General features: G+C 54.9%; 1 protein-coding gene across 1 annotated transcript in view; it reads left to right on the forward strand.

Moving 5' to 3' along the window:
* OTOG (otogelin) overlaps nt 1-18,924 on the forward strand; it is an 85,543-nt gene that overhangs the window by 50,267 nt on the left and 16,352 nt on the right. The window contains exons 33-47 of the mRNA XM_044929582.2: nt 1,357-1,635; nt 3,735-3,852; nt 4,410-4,489; nt 4,974-6,775; nt 7,595-7,763; nt 8,050-8,195; nt 8,774-8,863; nt 10,710-10,893; nt 13,377-13,597; nt 13,814-13,952; nt 15,634-15,828; nt 16,054-16,266; nt 16,835-16,939; nt 17,120-17,227; nt 18,121-18,222. Of these exons, the coding sequence (XP_044785517.2) occupies nt 1,357-1,635; nt 3,735-3,852; nt 4,410-4,489; nt 4,974-6,775; nt 7,595-7,763; nt 8,050-8,195; nt 8,774-8,863; nt 10,710-10,893; nt 13,377-13,597; nt 13,814-13,952; nt 15,634-15,828; nt 16,054-16,266; nt 16,835-16,939; nt 17,120-17,227; nt 18,121-18,222 (3,951 nt within the window). The remainder of the gene's footprint in view (nt 1-1,356; nt 1,636-3,734; nt 3,853-4,409; nt 4,490-4,973; nt 6,776-7,594; nt 7,764-8,049; nt 8,196-8,773; nt 8,864-10,709; nt 10,894-13,376; nt 13,598-13,813; nt 13,953-15,633; nt 15,829-16,053; nt 16,267-16,834; nt 16,940-17,119; nt 17,228-18,120; nt 18,223-18,924) is intronic.

Genomic DNA, 18,924 nt, shown 5'->3' on the forward strand with positions numbered 1-18,924 from the left:
ACTGCACGGTGGTTAAGAGCCTGGACTCCAATCCTGCCTCCCTCATCCACCATCAGTGTGACTCCAGGCCTCGCTTCCCTCATCTGTAAAATGGGAATAACAGTGTCATCCCCTTTTAAGCTATTATACGGAATTTGCTTCTTCTCTAAGTTTACTCCCCCTGCCCCTCCACATCCGCCACTTGAATGTCAGCTCCATGAGGACAGGGGTTTTGTCCTTTTGTTCTCTTTTGTGTCCCTGGTGCCTAGAACGGTGGCTGGCACATGATGGGCCCTCAGTAATATTAGCTGCTGAATGAGTGAATTCACTGCCTCACAGGGCTCTCTTGGAATTTAGTACAAGCAGCGAGCAGAGGGCTTGCTTGCTTAGCATTGCGCCTGGCACGGAGTAAGTCCTTGCTCAGTTGCAGTTGTTGTTGACATTAATAATGAGTTCTTCCTCCAGTTATCTCATGTCTTCTCACAGCTGCCCAGGGAGGTCTAACAGGAACTCCTGGGGCCATGAGGGGAGGGGTGGTGATGGGGGAGACGCACCAGGTCGGGTGCTGGGCTTTCACACGTTGTTCATCCTTCACAACCTGGAGGCGTTAATTCACTTGCCCACCACATGCCAGCCGTGGCGGGCAGGGACTCCAGACACCTGCTTGTGGATTTGGGTCCTGACCCTGCAGGGCCCTGTGTGTGTGTGTGTGTGTGCGTGCATGTTTGTGGAGGGGGGATCCACCCAGCAGCAATGCACTCTCTCTAGAAATAGGCCCTGGTGGAGACAGGAGAGAGGACAGAGGGGCCCAGCTCTGGAGCAGTTTCCCCTCCATGAGTTGGACTCAAGTCCCCAGGTCCCCCAGCTCTGGCCCTCTGGGATTCTGTGAGGGGTGGGACCACAGAAACTGAAGCCTGGCAAATCAGCAAAGCCCAGGTCGTCCAGTACGTCCCATGGAACAGAACTCCGCTGGGACGGCCGTTTCTGTCTGTCCTGCTCCCCGCCGTTTTCTCAGCATCTAGAATAGCACCTGGCACTCAGAGATGTTTGCAGGAGGGGGGAGTGGGGAGGGAAAGAGGGAGGAAGAAGGGAAGGCGGGAAGGGAAGAAAGGGAGGGAGGGGGTGGTTCAGTTACCTGCACAAGGCTCTGCAGTTGGGACTGTAACTCCCCCCGTTGCCACCCCCTCAGGCAGAGGTGGTGTCTGCGGAGGGGCAGCCAGCAGGCCAAGATGGGTGGGCCGAGGGGAGGTGGCTCAGGCTTGGAGGAGCAGGGCCCAGTCCTGGGTTGCTGAGACTGCAGATGGAGCCTGGGTGTCTGCCCCGCCCCCGCCCATCTGGATCCCTCTCTGCCGACTTTACCCCCATGGCTCTTTGCAGACCCAGATGTGGTGTCCCTGGAGGCAGCGGACAGACCCAACTTCTTCCTCCACGTCACAGCCAACGGGTCTCTGGAGCTGGCTAAGTGGCAGGCCGGCGATGCCTTCCGCCACCATGCCTCCTTCTCTCTGCACCGGGGGACGTGGCGGGCGGGCCTGGTGGCCCTGGAGTCCCTGGCGGAGCCCGGGGCCTTCCTTTACGTGTCGGGCCCAGTGCTGGCCCTGCGGCCGTACGAGCACACGGAGGCCTTCCGCCGGGGCACGCTTTTCCGCCTTCTGGGTAGGTGTCTACCCTGCCTCACCCTCCCTGCCTTCTCCCCACCTCACCCTTCCCATTGCCCCCTGAGAGACAAGACCCTCACTCTCCTGCTGCAGAGAGGCCACACGGTGCCACCCCTGAGATGGGAGGGGGCCTGGCCTCCATGTTGGTGGCCCAGGGAGCCTTGGGCAGTGTGGCTTGGTGCCCAGCCAGCCTCCTGGGTCTGCCTACTCCTGCAGGCCATTTACATGGTCTAAAAATAGGGCGGCCTTTGTGGCAGCGAGGAGGAAAGTGATCATCCTGGCCACAGCTTGTGTAGCTTGCTGGCTCAGGTTTCCTGCTGATGGGGGCACATGCCTGCCCTGTGAGCTCAAAGACTGCCCACTGGGGCACAGACGAGGAGCCCGCAGACCCCCCATCCCCACTGAGAGGCCCCGGACCCTGGGTGGTGATGGGGCAGCTTCGTGCCCTTTCTAGCTGAGACCAATGGCTTCCAAGGCTTTGCCATACCCCTGCAGGTGGGTCTGCCCCAAAAGTAGTTGTTCTCTGCCTACACCCTGGAGACAGTGACTATAAAGGCCTCACTGCTCCAGGCTGGCCTGTCTGTCTTGTATGTGGACATGTATGTTTGCGCTTGTGTGGGCACCGGTGCTGTATGAATGGATCCATTTACATGCACATGTGTGTAAAAGCGCCCCCAGTCAGCCTTTCCTTTACCATCCCCTGCCCCTCCCAGCTCAGGGCGGGGCCAGCTCATTCTTACACTCAGTGGTCACCTGTCAAGTCCACCAGGCACCCCACCCAGCACGGATTCATCACCGGCTATGATGCCAGGACTGTGTCCCTTCCTGGAAGTCACCAGGACAGAGTGAAAAAAGCCCAGGCTATGAGACAGACAGCCTTGGGTTTGAATCCTGACCCCTGTCCTTGGCACTTGGAAGAGCCCCAGAACCCCTCTCCCTGTTTATTCTCCCTGGGACATTTGCCTCAGAAGGTTGTTGTGAGGATTGACTGTCTCCTGGGCTTTGCTCTGGGCCTGGCTCATAGTAGGTGCTCCTCAGATGTAAATTCCCAGTTCTGGTCTCAAGGATCTTAGAAAAGCAGGCTTCTTTACAGTCAGCAGCAGTGTTGGGGACTGAGGAGTCAGAATGGGGCTGCTCCCTCCAGCCTGCTGGGGAGCTTGCCCACACCTCCCAGCTCAGGCCACGGTTTCAGAGACTAGTCACTTGTGCCAATGTGGTCTGGGGTCTTGGTGGCTCAGACAGTGGAGAATCTGCCTGCAGTGCAAGAGACCTGGGTTCAATCCCTGGGTCAGGAAGATCCCCTGGAGAAGGGAATGGCAACCCACTCCAGTATTCTTGCCTGAAGAATCCCATGGACAGAGAAGTCTGTTGGGCTACAGTCCATGGAGTCTCAAAGAGTTGGACACGACTGAGTGACTAACACACCACCTCGAAACCCGCCATGGTCTCCAGACTTTCCATGAAGATCCTTCATTTGTCAAGGCACTAGCTCAAGGCCTTTTTAGAGGAAATCACTTCTGGGAAAGTCTAATATTCCCAGCATCTTCTGTGCTCAGTTTCCTCATCTTTAAAATTGTGCTACCTGTGAGGATAAGGGAGTAAATACTTGTGAACTGTTGAGTGTTATGCTTGCTGTTAAGACTTGGCTGTTGTTATCATTAGCCACCAAGGTCAGAGGGGGCAATTCTGGCCACCAGGGCCTCAGAGGGGCAGGGTGACAGGGCAGCCTCATGCAAAGGTCAGGGGTCCCAGCCTCTTTGGCCGCCTCTCAAAGTCCAGCCCCAACTGCCTGCTCCATAGCCCCACCCTGCTGAGACTTCAGCCCCCACAAAACCAAGGTCCCAGGGTCCCAACCCAAGGATCCCGCAGACACTGACCTCAACTCTCAAGAATACAGTTTCTCCTTAGGTTGGCTTTTCATTTTATTTTAAAATTTCATTTCAGTCTTCACTTTTTTTTCATGAGTCCATTCATCTCTTCGATGGAGCAGGATGGGCATGGGCTGAGCTGGGATGACCTCTGTGCTCGGGCACCTGGTCAGGAGCTGGTGCCTGGTGTCACTCAGTCTCGGGGCCCTGGGTTTGGGTGCCTTTCCAGATGCCAAGCCCTCGGGGGCTGCCTACCCCACTTGTGAGTGGCGCTATGATGCCTGTGCCAGCCCCTGCTTCCAAACCTGCCGGGACCCATGGGCAGCCGGCTGCCGGGATGTGCCCAGGTGAGGGGTCATGGGAGTTAAGGTGCATACACCAGTGTCTGAGCATTCATTATGTGAGTGGGTTTGTATGCCATCTGTGAGTTTAGGCATGAGCTTGTACTGACGTGTGTGTGTTTTCACATGTACTTGTATATATATGTTTTGTTTACTGGGTACGGGGATGTGTGTGAACCAGGGTGAACCTGACTGATATGGGCATATTTGAATATGGATTTGTGCATGTGTGCATATAGCTGAGCCCTGTGTGTGTTCATGTGGGTGTAAAGGGTGGCTGTGGGTGCACAGGTGTACAGAGCTGTGTGTATGTACTTGTATATGAGCTGCAAGTATATGGGTGTTGGTGTAGCTGGGTGTGTGTGCATAAGTAGGTATGTACACTGATGTTTTGGCAGACTGTGGACATATAAGTGTCTGTGTGAATGTTTTTGAGTCCCGCAGGTGTGGAGAAGAAACATGAAAATGTGCCTAAATGTGCACATGTGTGAGTGTGGGCACCAGGTGTGCATAACCAGCCCTTGTGCTCCAGACCATTAACTAGCGCCCTGCTCTGTCCTCAGGGTGGAGGGCTGTGTGCCCGCGTGCGCCACCCCCAAGGTCCTGGATGAAGTCACACAGAGATGCGTCCACTTGGAGGACTGTGAGTGGCCTGGACTTCTCACCCCTCCTCCAGTGTCCTGTAAATCCCCAGTCTCACTGACCAGTCATGCTCACCAGAGCCCCCTGGTCCCTGGAGAAGCGGTCACCAGAGGGGCCTCTGGAAGGTGACGATCCTCTAAAGCAGGCAGGGACTCATCCAGTCCATTACCCCACTTTTCACAGACAGAAAAAATGAGGCCCATGTGGGGAAGAGTCTGGCTTGGGGTCCTGTGCTGAGAATGTGGCCAGATTCAGACCTGAGGTCACTGGGCTCTGGAGTCAGGGTTTGAGGTGTGGGGCAGGGACCTGCTGATGTCTTGAGTCATCTGACACCACGTAACAGAGGCCCTGGGCGGGTCAGCAGCTGCCTATCCCCCTCACCGAGGATGCTAGCCCAGGAGCCCTGCATCACAGCCCTGTCTAGTGATGACCCTTGGACGCAGGAGTCGCCCCATTGGCTGAGCCTCTTCTCTCGTCTGCCCCAGGTGTGGAGCCTGTGGATTTGGCTCCCACGGAGGCCCTTGGCAACGAGACCCTGCCTCCCAGTCAAGTGCTGCCCGCTGCCAGTGACAGGGAGCCGCAGTTTCCACAGGAAGCTCCCGGGGCCTCATCCCACAGGCCAGCGCTCACACCGACTGCCCCGCTCACCACAGCCCTGAACCCGCCCACGGCAGCCACGGCGGGGCCAGCGCTGTCTCCAGGCCCCGCCCAGGCCACTCAGCAACAGCTCCTGGGAGTCACAGCCTCTAACCTTCCTGGGCACCCCACAGAGGCCCCGGCCAGCAAGGGAGTGACCGCTGGCCACCCTGCTAGCCCCGGGGCCCCAGAGCCCTCATCCCTCCCCGTTTCACAGCACGTGCCCACATCTGGCATGGGGTCAGGTGCCATGGAGACGACCAGGGTGACCGTGATCCTGACCGAGAGCCCCAACATCACAGTCTCCTCTCTGTCACCCCCTGCTCCTCGCTTCCCCCTTGTGACCAAAGCTGTGACGGTCCTAGGCCTTAGCTCCTTGCCCGTTAAGACGACGCCCCTCCAGCCCTTCCCCAGCCTGGAGTTGCCTGCAAGTCCTTCCTCCAGGCCTGTGGCTTCACTGGCAGTGACCTCCAGGCCCCTCACTTCCTCAGGAGCCCGCGAAGCTTCTCTGACACCTGCAATGACAAAGGTCATGACCGGGACAGGGGTCCCACAGTCCATACAGGCCCAGGGCCCTTCCAGTCCTAGCAGCCCCCCAGCTGAGGCCAGAACAGCTGCAGAACAGATTCCTGCCCATACCCTGGTGACTGAGAGCGTGGAGACCGTGCCTTCCCCAGAGAAGGTCCAACCCGGGCCTGGCCAGCCCACAGGCCTGCCAGCAGCCCCACTTCCAAGCCCGTTGCCCATGGCCCCAGCCCGCCCCGCCCAGCATGCCACCACAGCCGCCAGGCCCCCAGCTCGGCCCTCGGGGACTGCAGCTGCCGCCAGCCTGTCTACAGTTGCTCACGCGTTGGGGGCCACACCCTTCACCACTCTGGAGTCCACCCAGCCAGCCCAGCTCCTCTCTGGCCTGCCTCCTGACACCAGCCTGCCCCTGGCCAAGGTGGGGACGTCCGCTCCAGTGGCCACGCCTGGCCCCAAAGGCTCTACCCTAATCCCTCCACTCCAGCAACAGGCCACATTTCTCGCCGTGGCCACGACTCTGCCTGCTGGGACCCTCGGTCCTGCACCGCCTCTAACCCCTGCTATCATGGCCCAGGGTCACCCGCCCGGTCATGCGGTCCCTCAGGCAACAGGCACGGCTCCAGGCCTGCTTCTGGGAGCCACACTGCCAACTCCTGGGGTCGAGGCCGTGGCTGAGGGTGCGGCCTCCACAGTATCTGCTGCCCCACGAAAGAGCACCACAGAGAAGACGGCCATCCTGTCCAAGCAGGTGTCTCTGCCCACCTGGATATCCGGCTCTGCCCAGGGGCGCCCCATGGAGCTCATGCCTGCGGTGGCCCACACTGCTGCTACCTTGGTGACAGGGGCCGAGGGCCCCTGGGCCGGCACGGTGCCCCTCGTGCCCACATCCTACCCACTGAGCCGAGTCTCGGCCAGGACGGCCTCCCGAGAGAGCCCACTCGTTCTGCCCCCGCAGCTGGCTGAGGCCCACGGTACCTCGGCAGGACCTCAGCCCCCAGCGGAGCCGGAGGGAGAGGCCACCACCCAGCAGTCTGGGCGCTCAGCCTCCGCAGTCCAGAGCGTCTCAGCGGGTTCAGCCGAGGCCTTGGCAACCACTGCTGAGGCCAAAACGTCTGCCGCCTGTGTCGTGAGTGGCTTGTCAGGGTCTGCCCCGGTTTGTGGACCCTCTATGCCTTCCCTCCTCCTGTGCCCCGGGGATTGGACACAATCATGCTCTCACATCCTCACGGCTGGCTGCAGCTTCTCCTTAGCCAGCTGTCAGACTCCCAGATGACATTTAGCCACCATCCTGGCCCCTGCCCCAGGCTCCTTGGGCCCCTGATGCCATAGCAGATCCCACATACCCCACCTGGAGTCCAGGGGCCTGTTGGATGGCTTGGTGGGACAGCCAGTGTGACAGCATGGTGTGCTGGCGTGTGTGTAGCATGTTTATGTCTGTGTGCCCACACGGGACTCTGTGTGAACTCGTTTGTGTTTACATGTACGGGACTCCATGTGGACACTCATCTATCTGCGTGTGTGCTCTTGTGCATGTGATGTATGTTGTTGCAAGATGGTATATGTCTGTGTGTTTGTAGGAAAAGAGATAAAGTGTGTATGCGTGCATGTTTTGGGTTTCTCTGAGTCTGAACTAGTGGTCCGCACGCCTCTGTGCCTGGAGCTCTCTGCAGGGCCAGGCGGTTATGTAGACTCTCTGGGACTCAGTCCCTGACTCCAGTCTCATGCTCAGCCCAGCCCCAGGCCCTCGGTGGGGGCCTGTGTTGGGTGGGTGGAGGGAGGGTGAAGGCACCATTTCCTCGTTGTTGTGCCTCAGGGTCCCCCACCTGCTAGAACCTACAAGGGTAAGGATCTGTGCCCTCACGGCTGGGGGTGGGCCAGGGCAGGGGGCGAGAGTGGCTGCGGCCCCAAGGGGTGACTCAAGCTGTTCCTCCACCCTGTGCCCCAGCCGATCGCCGAGCAGGACTGCGTCCGCCACATTTGCCTGCAGGGCGAGCTGATCCGTGTGAACCAGTCCCAGCACTGTCCCCAGGGCGCCGCACCCCCTCGCTGTGGGGTCCTGGGCCTCGCCGTGAGGGTGGGCGGCGACCACTGCTGCCCCATCTGGGAGTGCGCCTGTGAGTCGTGGGGTCTGCCGGCGCCTCCCGTGTCTCCCTCCTACCCTTACCCTAGCCCGACCTCTGCCCCTCACCTGTGTGCTCTTGGCTCTCGGGGTAACTTTGACATGAACCCGCAGAAGGACCTCTGACCTGGCAGATTTCCTACCCCTGTGACCTTTCATCTCTGTGGGACCCTCCAGCCAGCCCCCAGGGCCTCTGGATCACTCCGGAAAAGGCCTGGTGGTCCTGAGTGGCCTTGGCCCTGGGGGCATCTGTTTATTCTTCTCGTCTCTCCCCTCCCCAGGCCGGTGCTCAATTTTCCCTGATCTGAGCTTTGTCACCTTTGATGGGAGCCACGTGGCCCTGTTTAAAGAGGCCATCTACATCCTCAGCCAGAGACCGGAAGAAATGGTCACCGTCCACGTCCTCGACTGCAAAAGTGCCAACCTGGTGACTATCCCCTGCTTCCCTTCCTGCTGGGACCTCGGGACCTGACTAGGTTTGGAGGGGAGATTGAGCAGTGAGTTGGCTTTGTTGAGGGTTATCAGAGGCCCCTGCCCACAGCTCCTCTCTCAGGCAAGGGCGGGGTGGGTGTCTTCTGGAGCCAGCACTTGCGGAAAGAGTGAGTGGAGCGCCACCTCCTGGCCCTTCCTAGAGCCTGCACCATTCACTGCTCATCCTAGCAGCCCAGGCCCCTGCGAAAGGTACTGAAATGCTCTGAAATGCAGAGGAGCTGGGATGCCATCCCTAGGATGTGGTCTGTGGTCAAGGATGCTGGCTGCAGTGAACCACCACCTGGGATGCTCCCATGAGCCAGGTGGAAGGAGACAGCTTTTTGGGGGGCTTGCAGGAGGTCAGGTGGAACCAGAGCATTCTGTGGGATTCTGTGCACCATCTGCACAGCTGCAGTGGGTGCTCTTAGCACACTGTAGGAGCGTTGGCTTGGGGGAATGGGGAGAGCTGCTCCCCAGGAGGAGGGGCCAGCAGCACCGGCCTCTGGGTTGATGAGGGCTGGGTTCTCTCTGTAGGGGCACCTGAACTGGCCCCCGTTCTGTCTGGTGATGCTGAATCTGACTCACAAGACCCACGAGGTCACCATTGACCGCTTCAACCGCAAGGTGAGTGCATCAGGGAGCCGGCCTACAGGTCAGGGCAGCAATCAGGCGAGGGGCAGGAGGGGCTTTGAAGCTTATTCATAACCTGTAAAAAAGTAGTGCAAATTAGATATACTTGGAGGTGATTTTCATTAGGATATTTGTGACCACTCTAATGTCAGGGGAGGAAGTGTGCCAGGAGGAATATTGTGACTGAAAAGAAGCTAAATGGCAAGAGACAGTAGCCTTAAATGATTGTGGTTAAAATATTGGATTGGCCAAAAAGTTCATTCAGGTTTTTCTGTAAGATGATGTGACGGAAAGACTCAAACGAACTTTTTGGCCAACCCAATATTTCACTTTTGCAATTTTTACAAAAATAGAAGGCCATGTGAACACACTACTGGGGATTCGTCCAAGAAGGGGACTGTCTAAGCAAGGAGCCCTGAATTTAAGCTGCATCGGCTTCCCATTAAGCCCACCTCTGTCAAGGAGGCCGGTGCCTGACCACAGCCCCCCCTGTGTGGGGTACCTGCTCCAAGGACCCTGCCTTTGCTCCTCCCAGTGGGAGAGTGAGCTGGGCTTACTCCTTCTCAGGTCCCAGAGTTCCGGCTCTCCCCACCTCTTCCTGAGATAAGACCTGCAGCCCTCTTACTAGAATCTGCTCATGAACATTGAACACAAGGTCCATGCCTTGTGAGGCTCTCAGAAAAACCCACTGCTTAGACTTCAGCATAATACTCCCTGGGTTTTGTCCCACATGCTTCAGGGTCGTGGAGCCCACGGCACTGTCTGTACAGCTCAGAAGGCTCGGGATAAGAGAGAACCAGGGAATTGGCCAAGGTTAAAGTTTTCTGACTGCTGGGCTAGGACTCCCTCTATTCAGCACAGTAGTTTATGCACTGGATAATTTGCCAAGTGATTAATAAAACAGTGATGCTTGGGTGGGAGGGTATAAAGTCATTATAAATATTTTAAAATCCTAATCTTTTCATCTCCCATTTCTACAGAGTAAAACTGAGAATCCATAATACATACACATTTAACCTTGTCTGTATGTAGCAGGGGTTGTAGCTTTGAGTTTAAAGTGTTGCATATTTAACAAACATGCATTGAGCCCCCAATTTATGTCAGGCCTCAAGGCAGGTGCTGGGGATTCAAAGGTGAGTGACTAGACATAGTTTCTGCCTTTAAGAAGCTCACAGTCCACTGAAAGTCATGATGAAGAAACAAATCTGTCTTAAAGGCCAGGACAGATCTGGGAAGACCCCAGAGAAGGAATACCCAACCTAGGGGCTGGAGATTTAGGGAAAATCTCCCAGAATAAAAGGACTTCCCCCATGGCTCAGTGTTTGTAAAGAATCTGCCTGCAATGAAGGAGACATAGGAGATGCGGGTTTGATCCCTGGGTCAAGAAGATTCCCTGGAGGAGGAAATGGCAACCCACTCCAGTATTCTTGCCTGGGAAAAAAATCCCATGAACAGAGGAGCCTGGCAGGCTATAGTCCATGGAATCACAAAGAGTCAGACACGACTGAGCAGCTAAACATATGAGCTTGTCCCAGAAGAAATGACCTGAGCAGAATCAGGAAAGAAGAGAGTGATTGGACAGGCTCAGGATTTGTGCGTATTTGGGCGTAGATAGAAATTGCCTGCCTCTGGCTATTGCATTTGTTTCATTGTTTTACACTCATAAAAATGATTTCAGAATTTTTCTATGCCGCCTTAGACTGTGTCTTGCCTGCATGTACCTGAAACAGAGCCTGTCACAGAACAGATTTTTAATAACTGCTAGTTGGATAGATGGGTGGAGGGATGATTGAACAGGCAGACAAGCTGTGCTCACGTTGAACACCCGCCTCCTCACAAGGTGTCTGTGGACGCGCAGCCTGTGTGGCCCCCTGTGAGCTGGCACGGGTTCAGAATTGAGGATACAGGCCACATGTACGTGATCCGGACGCCGTCACACATCCAGATCCAGTGGCTCCACAGCTCGGGACTCATGATCCTGGAGGCCAGCAGAGCCAGCGAGGCCCAGGGCCGTGGCCTGTGCGGTGAGAGGGGACCCAGCTAGGGGAGGGAGATAACTCCTCGGTCCACCTCTGTCCCCAGACACCAGTTCCCCTGGAACAGGGAAAGCTGGGACAGAGTGCCGTGCCAGAGGTGGGACCAGCAGAGCCACTGGAGCAGAGACCTAATGTCTTGTGTCCTGGGGCTGAAGTTGCCAGCTGGGAGATGGTGCAGGGCTCTGGCCTCGGCCAGTTGTCGCTTCAGCCGAGATGGTCTGTCAGCTTCCCTGATAGCCTCCTAATACCAGATAATCCCCCCTGTCTGCATATGCTTGGGCACTTCACAAAGCACTTCCACACTGATCTCACTTATTCCAGGTTATCCACACAATAGCCCTGAAGGATCTCCATTGAACTAAGGAAGAAAAGGGACTCAGAGAAGCTAAGTGGCTTGCCTAAGATCACACAGCAGAGTTGCCACAACACAGAACTAGTGCTCTTCAGACCATAGCATGATTACAGAGAGCTTTCCCTAAGAGCCTGGATGGATTTGGTAAGAAAAAGGGGTACAGGAGTCTGAGCGTGAGCTGCTGCTTCTTGCAGATACAGAAGGACCCCCATGAGACACTCCATGACAGACTGCCACGGTTATAATGATGGATGACACAGGAATACTTAAACACACATACTTGCATGCCCTCCATCCATAAATCTGCACCCATTTTATTCATTCACACTCTGTCAAAATGCCTTCTACATATGCACTAACACGTGTCAGTCTGCACACTGCTCATTCTCTCATTTGTGCGCCACATATGTACCGAGTATCAGCCACTAGGGAGTAGGCAAAACAGGCAAAATGTGTCCTGCGAAGCTTCCTTTCCTACTGATATAACCATCTCTTCTTACACACACACACACACACATACACACACGCACAGGCACACACCCTTCCACCACCATCAGCACCTCCTCTGCCATCCTTTCTCACCATTTCTTCCTTCCACTGTTTATGACTGGTGAAGGGTGCTGTGGTAAACCTCTGGTGGGTCAGCTACTCCCTATGATGCCTTTTTGACACCCTTCCATCACTCAAGGCCAAGACACCAAAAATCGGACCATTGGGACTGTTGATAAAAATCTGAGGATTTTGTGTTACATTATGCTTTATATTCATGAAATTAGTGGCTAGAGGTATCAGAGCAGAAGTCAGCTAATTTATCTGTATTTTATCCAAACTAACACTTGGTGTCTTGAGCACCTGCTAGACAACTTGGGGAAATATTGAGAGAGTGAGACTATAAAGGAAAATGAGTCTTTGTGCTCAGAAAGCAAGACAGACCTGCACACTGAACCTGCCACACAGAATTGGGAAGGTCAGGGACCATGCATCTAAAGGGCGTGTGAAGGAAGGACTTAAAAGAACATGTTTCAGACAGAAGACAAAGGCAGGGAAGTGTGTGTTCGGAGCCTAGATTGTGAGAGATGAAGGCAATGGCACCCCACTCCAGTACTCTTGGCCTGGAAAATCCCATGGACGGAGGAGCCTGATAGGCTGCAGTGCATGGGATTGCTAAGAGTCAGACACAACTGAGCAACTTCACTTTTCACTTCACTTCACTTTAGAAGCTGTGACAGATGAACTTGAGTCCCATCTCAGTGCCTTAACACAATAGAGGTTTATTTCTTGCACACGTAAATTCCTAAATGGAGATTCCTTCCATCCTATGGCCCTGCCATTTTCAACGCAAGCTTCCAACTGCACAGTAGGGCAAAGAATTGGGCAAATTTTACGCGTCCAGCCTGAAAGTGGCACCCATCACCTTCACTCACATTCCATTGGTGGGGGACTCATCACGTGGTCTCACTAGCCACAAGAGAGCCTGGGAGAAGTAGGCTAGCGGAACTTCCAGGAGGAAGAGGAGACAGGTGCTATAATTAGCTAGCAATCTCTACTAAAGCAGATTTTTTGGAGTAACTTTTAAATTTGATATAACGTTAAACTTAGAAGTTGCAAAACTAGTATAAGAAACTCTCATGTACTTTTTACCCAGATTTACCAAGTGTTCACATTCTGTCCATTTGCTTCTTTCTTTCTCTCTCCTTGTACCTGTGTGTGTGTGTGTGTGTGTGTGTGTGTGTGTGTACATATATATATATATATGTGTGTGTGTGTATATGTAACTATTCATTTATATATGTATATATGTATATATGCATTTTATCTATTCAGTTCTCTATGCATATGCTGTTTATATAAATGCATTTTTTCTGAACCATTTGAAAATAAGTTTGAGACAGGGGTCCCTTTGTCCCTAGGTACTTTGATGTGTAGTTCCTAAACAAAGACAGTTTCTTCCACAGGGAGTTGCTTGGCTTCTCTGTGTCGTATTTCTCTCATCTATAAAATGGGGATAGCAGCAATACCAGCCTCAAAGAGTTATTGCGAGGAATGTTCAGTATGACAGCTGGGGAGCTGGGAGTGGTAGAGATTACTGTGGCCACAGGGGTAATTCTGCCCCTTTCAGGTATCTGTGATGGAGATGTGGCCAATGACCTCACCCTGAAGGACGGTTCTGTGGTGGGTGAGGCCGAAGACCCGGCTCCCTTTCTGGACAGCTGGCAGGTGCCCAGCTCCCTGACTTCAGTTGGCCAGACCCGCTTCCGTCCAGACAGCTGTGCCACGGCCGACTGCTCGCCCTGCCTTCGCATGGTGTCCAACCGCACATTCAGTGCCTGCCACCACTTTGTAGGTGTCGCTGGGCTCCAGCAGGGGGGACGTCCCGGGCTGAGAACGGCAGCTCCTCTGCTCCTGTGTGCAGAAGGCAAACTCCCCGGAGGTGTTGATCTTGGGATGGGTTGGGAGCCTGCAGAAGCTCCTTGCTGCCTCTGGGCCCGGCTGGGAGGAGCTGAGCCCTGGCACGTTGGGGGCCGGAGTAGCAGCACCATCTGATGCACGGCCCAGGTCCCCCCGGAGTCGTTCTGTGACCTGTGGATCCGGGACACCAAATACGTGCAGCAGCCCTGTGTGGCACTGACCGTGTACGTGGCCATGTGCCACAAGTTCCGCGTGTGCATCGAGTGGCGGCGCTCCGACTACTGCCGTGAGTTGTCAGGGAAGGGAGAGGGGAGGGGGGCGGCGGCACCCCACAGTCCCCTCCGTGCCTTCTGTGGCTCTCACCCCTCACCCTTGTTAGAGTGGGAGAAAGGCTCACAGATCTGAGCCAGGTCTGGGCTTTCCCAGGTTCAATTATTCATTCATTCACTAATGAATATCAATTAATACATTTACAAATATTTTCTAAATAAATCTATAAACTGCTAACAAATTTAAAATTTTACCTTTATTATCATTTATATGAACACATCAAATAGATATTATTAGTTTATTATTTAGTTTCTTTGTTTCCTTGCCTCATCTGTAAAATGGGGGCAGTCCCTTGAGTATTGTTTTGAAGGTGACATGAGATAATGTGTACAAAGTGCTTCACAGAGGCCCGTCACGTGTTTCCATCTAGTAAACATTAGCCCTTCTCTCTTAGTTTTTGGTCGTCTTTCTCTTTCGATCTTTCCTGTCCTTCGTTGAGGATGGATGTGAGAGCCATTCCTCCCACCCCCCATCAGGTTTGCACTGGTGGGGTAGGCGGGGTGGACCAGCCTAGAGTAGTTTGATTTGTAAATGTGAACACATCCAGAAAGGTTGGAGACAGCTCAAAGGAAGACCACATCTATAATATGACAGGCAAAAGATAAAAAGACAAGTTTATCTAGGGTTGTGTTTTGGGGGGGGGTTCCCAGGTGGCTCAGTGGTCAAGAATTCGCTTGCCGATGCTGGAGCTGCAGAATATGTGGGTTTGTTCCCTGGGTTGGGGAGATCCCCTCGTGGAGGAAAGGGCAGTCCACTCCAGTATTCTTGCCTGGGAAATCCCATGGCCTGAGGAGTATAGTGGTCTGCACAGCACACGGGGTCACAAAGAGTCAGATGCGACTGAGAGGCTGAGCATACACACACAGTGTTTTTCAGACTGAACCCCAAGTCAGTGGGCATGAGGTCAGCTCACCTACTGATTTGGGGGTTGGCATCAGCATTTAAAAATGGAATAGAATTAAAAAAAAAAAACACCAAAACCCTAGTGTGTACTACACCTAGAAAGGTTAAGTATTGAAGTATTGTTTTGTGAAAAAAGGTTTCTGTTATAATGCATCAGTGATTCTTAATCCCAGCTACCCTTTGAAATTACTCAGGGAACTTCAAAAAGTATTCATGCCTGGGCCCCACAGTGAGAAATGCTAATTCAATTGGTCTGGGGTGGGGTCCCAGCCATGATGTTGCCAAAGCTCCCTTTTGCAGTCAGGCTTAAGGCCCACTGTTCATGTGCGAGTGTATATTGGAACACAGTGTAAGATCTAGTTTTTACAGTCAAGGAAGTTTGGAAGCACTGATCTACAGCAAGACGTTGGCAAGTGTTTTCTGTAAAGGGCCAGCTAGTAAATAGTTGAGGCTTTTAATTGTCTCTGTCACAATTACTCAACTCTCTTATGGTACAGAAGCAGCCAGATACAATAGTAAGTGCATGGGCATGCCTGTGTTTCAATAAAACTTTATTTGCAAAACCAGGCAGAGGCTGGATTTGGGCTGTGGGCTGTGCTTTGCTGGCTCCTGATGTAGAGGAAGGTGGCAATGCACTAAACCGTTTTGAATTAATACTCTCTGCTGAGGCACAGATGAGCCCCCCTGCTCGCCCTCCTGGGGTCTGAGCTGGGCCTGCTGCTGTGCCCCTGCAGCCTTCCTGTGCTCCAGCGATGCTACATACCAGGCATGTGTGTCAGCCTGTGAGCCCGCTAAGACATGCCAGGATGGGATGCTGGGCCCGCTGGACCCAGAGCAGTGCCAGGTGCTGGGCGAGGGCTGCGTCTGCTCCGAGGGCACCATCTTGCACCGGCGCCACTCGGGGCTCTGCATCCCCGAGGAGAAGTGCGGTAAGTCCCTCCCCTCCCCCGGCAGAGGGAGTCTGCCCTAGAGTCTGCCCTGGAGTCTGGTAGACCCCAGAGTCTCCTTTGCCCTCCTATGCCCATGGCTGAGCCCCTCTGCATCCCTCCAGGTCTGCTCTGGGGGTGGTTAGTTTCCCAGGGAGGGTCTGGCCTGGGACGGTCTGGGTCTCCCCACATCCCTCAGTCCCCGGCACCTCGCCATGCCCACTGCAGCCTGCACGGACAGCACGGGTGTGCCACGGGCCCTGGGGGAGACTTGGAACAGCTCCCTCAGTGGCTGCTGCCAGCACCAGTGCCAAGCTCCAGATACAATCGTCCCGGTGGACCTGGGATGCCCAGGTCCCCGCCCTGAAAGTTGCCCACGCTTCGGGGAGGTGGCCCTGCTGCAGCCCACCGAGGACCCCTGCTGCCTGGGGACGGTTTGCGGTGAGTCCCACCCTTAGACCTCCATTGTTAGATGGTTAAAAGACTGCAGCTCTGCTCCTTGACCTTGATGGATACGATAAGGCCTTGGGAAATGAGAGTGTCTTGTGGGGGTGTGTTGGGGAGAGTGGAGGACCATGAGAGTGGGGGAAGCTGTGCCCTCTGAGTCAGTGCGGGGCAAGACTTAATGATGTGTGCTTGGAGCCAGGCAGCCTGGTGGACGCTTCCTCTACCGCCTTGCAGCCTTGTGGCCCCAGCAGATCATTTAACATGAGGTCCATTCTCCTGTAACATGAGGCTGATAATAGTACCCACTTTCTGGGTTGTTATGAGAATTATAGAAGTTGATACTGATCTAGTAGAACTACAACCGGCACGTGGCCCGCTGGATGAATGTTAACTCTGATGGCTCTTCTGTCTCGGTCCTGAACCCTATGTGATCCTCAGAAGCCTTCTCCAAGAACATGGGTCCTGGGGGAAATGCTGGGGCCAGGTGTCCAGGGGCTGGGCAGTGCTGGAGGCTGGGGGGAGTCCCGGCCTCCAGGTGACAGGCCCTGTGGCCCCCGGGCAGTGTGTAACCAGAGTCTGTGTGAGGGCCTCGCCCCCACCTGCAGCCCTGGCCACCGGCTCCTCACCCACTTCCAGGAGGACTCCTGCTGCCCCAGCTACAGCTGTGGTGAGAACCTGGGGATGGGGATGGGGGTGGGGGGTGGGGCGCCTATCACCCGGGGGTGGGGAGCATGGCTAGCTCTGGGAATGACTGGGTTCTGGCTGGAAATGAAAGCAGGGCTAGGGTGGGGGACCAGGCATGGCCACGCAGGGTCTGCTCCCAACCCCGAAATTCTGTTTCCCCCAGAGTGTGACCCGGACCTGTGCGAGGCAGTGCAGGTCCCCAGCTGCCGTCAGGACCAGATCCTGATCGCAGGCCGCCTGGGGGACTCATGTTGCATCTCCTACCTCTGTGGTGGGTGGACGTGCCCTCTGATGGCACCAGGCCCGCCTGGATCACCGCCACCACCTCCCTCACCCCTGCTTCCCTGGGTGGCTGGGAGGCAAGGGTGGGGATCTTCTGGTGGAAGGGGCACAGGGAGAAGGGTGAGACGCCTGTCCAGGAAGAAGTGTAGGAGGAAACCACCACTGCTTCAAGCCGTACATTACTGAGCACAGGAAGATGGGTGCTTTTTCAGTAAAATAACTGAGGTGGAGGTGAGGGAGAACCCCTCGGCTCTGACTGCAGGACGGGTCGCATGGGACTGTGGCATGCTGCAAGCGTTACCAAGCCAAACTTGGGGCTGCTCACCTGCCTGCAGCAAAGCCCATTTACTGACTCCGCATTGTGGTGAAGGCAAGTGCAGCCTTTATTGCAGGCACCAGGCAAGGAGAAAGAGTTAGCTGCTCAGTTGTGTCTGACTCTTGGCGATCCCATGAAGTGTAGCCCACCAGGCTTCTCTGTCTACAGGATTTCCCAGGCAAGAATACTGGAGTGGGTTGCCCTTTCCTTCTCCAGGGGATCTTCCCAACCCAGGGATGGAACCCCAGGTCTTCCACATTGCAGGCAGATTCTTTACCATCTGAGCCACCAGGGAAGCCCGTAAGGAGAACAGGCAGTTAATGCTCAAACTCGAATTCCTTTCTTGGGGCCTGCAATAACCACGGCACTTTCCTTCACCACAACTGGGTGTCAGCAGATTGGCTTTACTGCGGGCAGATGAGCAGACCCAAGTTAGGTTTGGTAACGCTATGAGTCTGGCTCCTGTCACACCTGTGGTTTAGGTGCTTCCCACAACCACCTGCCCTGGACCGCCCTTCCCAGCACGGGGACTGCCTGTGACAGGGGTGGCCCGTCTCTCCCCTCAGCCTGTGGAGACTGTCCGGATCCCATCCCCGAGTGTCAGGAAGGGGAGGCGCTCACTGTGGACAGGAACACCACAGAGCTCTGCTGTCCTCTGTACCGGTGCGGTGAGTCCTGCAGGACGTGGGGGCCAGGGCTGGAAGGGGCTCTGGGGACCGTCACAAACTCCTCACTGTGGGATCCATGGGCACTCAACAGGGGGCAGCAAGGAGCCCCCACGTGGTGGGCTCTGGGGAAGCCATGGAAGGAGGCCCCACCTGAGGAAGCTGGGCTGAATGGCGAGGGTCTGGGCTGTCACATAGATGGCTCTGAGGCTTCCTAAAGGAGGTCCCTGTCCTCCATGGAGGCCCCCAAGAGCCTGGGTTGAGGCACAAATGCTTAGGCCACTCCCACCCACACAGCCTGGATCCACAGTCCTCATTCTGTGACTGACCCAGGCCCCTGCCTCAGGGTCTCTACCACTGTTACCATAGTCCCTCCACAAGGCTGCATTCTGAAGCCTCTGAAGCCCTGTTATTCTGCAATGATAAATCAAAGTGGGCCCTTTCTGATATTTTTACAAGACATAGCACCTGTATGTATATAGAATGTACCTTAACATATTACTGTATACAATTACAGTAACATATTACTGTATACAATACCTAATAAGCATAGTCATAATACAGCCAGCATCATCAACTTTAAGCAAATCTATTGGATGAACATTAACAAAAGGGTTAAATTTAAATATGGCTTTATTTACAAAAATTACTTTCCACACCAACTGTAGGAGAAATGTGAGGTGGACCGCACTGGCACAGAGCATT

Source organism: Bubalus bubalis, chromosome 16 (genome assembly GCF_019923935.1).
Source record: "Bubalus bubalis isolate 160015118507 breed Murrah chromosome 16, NDDB_SH_1, whole genome shotgun sequence".
Lineage (NCBI taxonomy): Eukaryota > Metazoa > Chordata > Mammalia > Artiodactyla > Bovidae > Bubalus > Bubalus bubalis.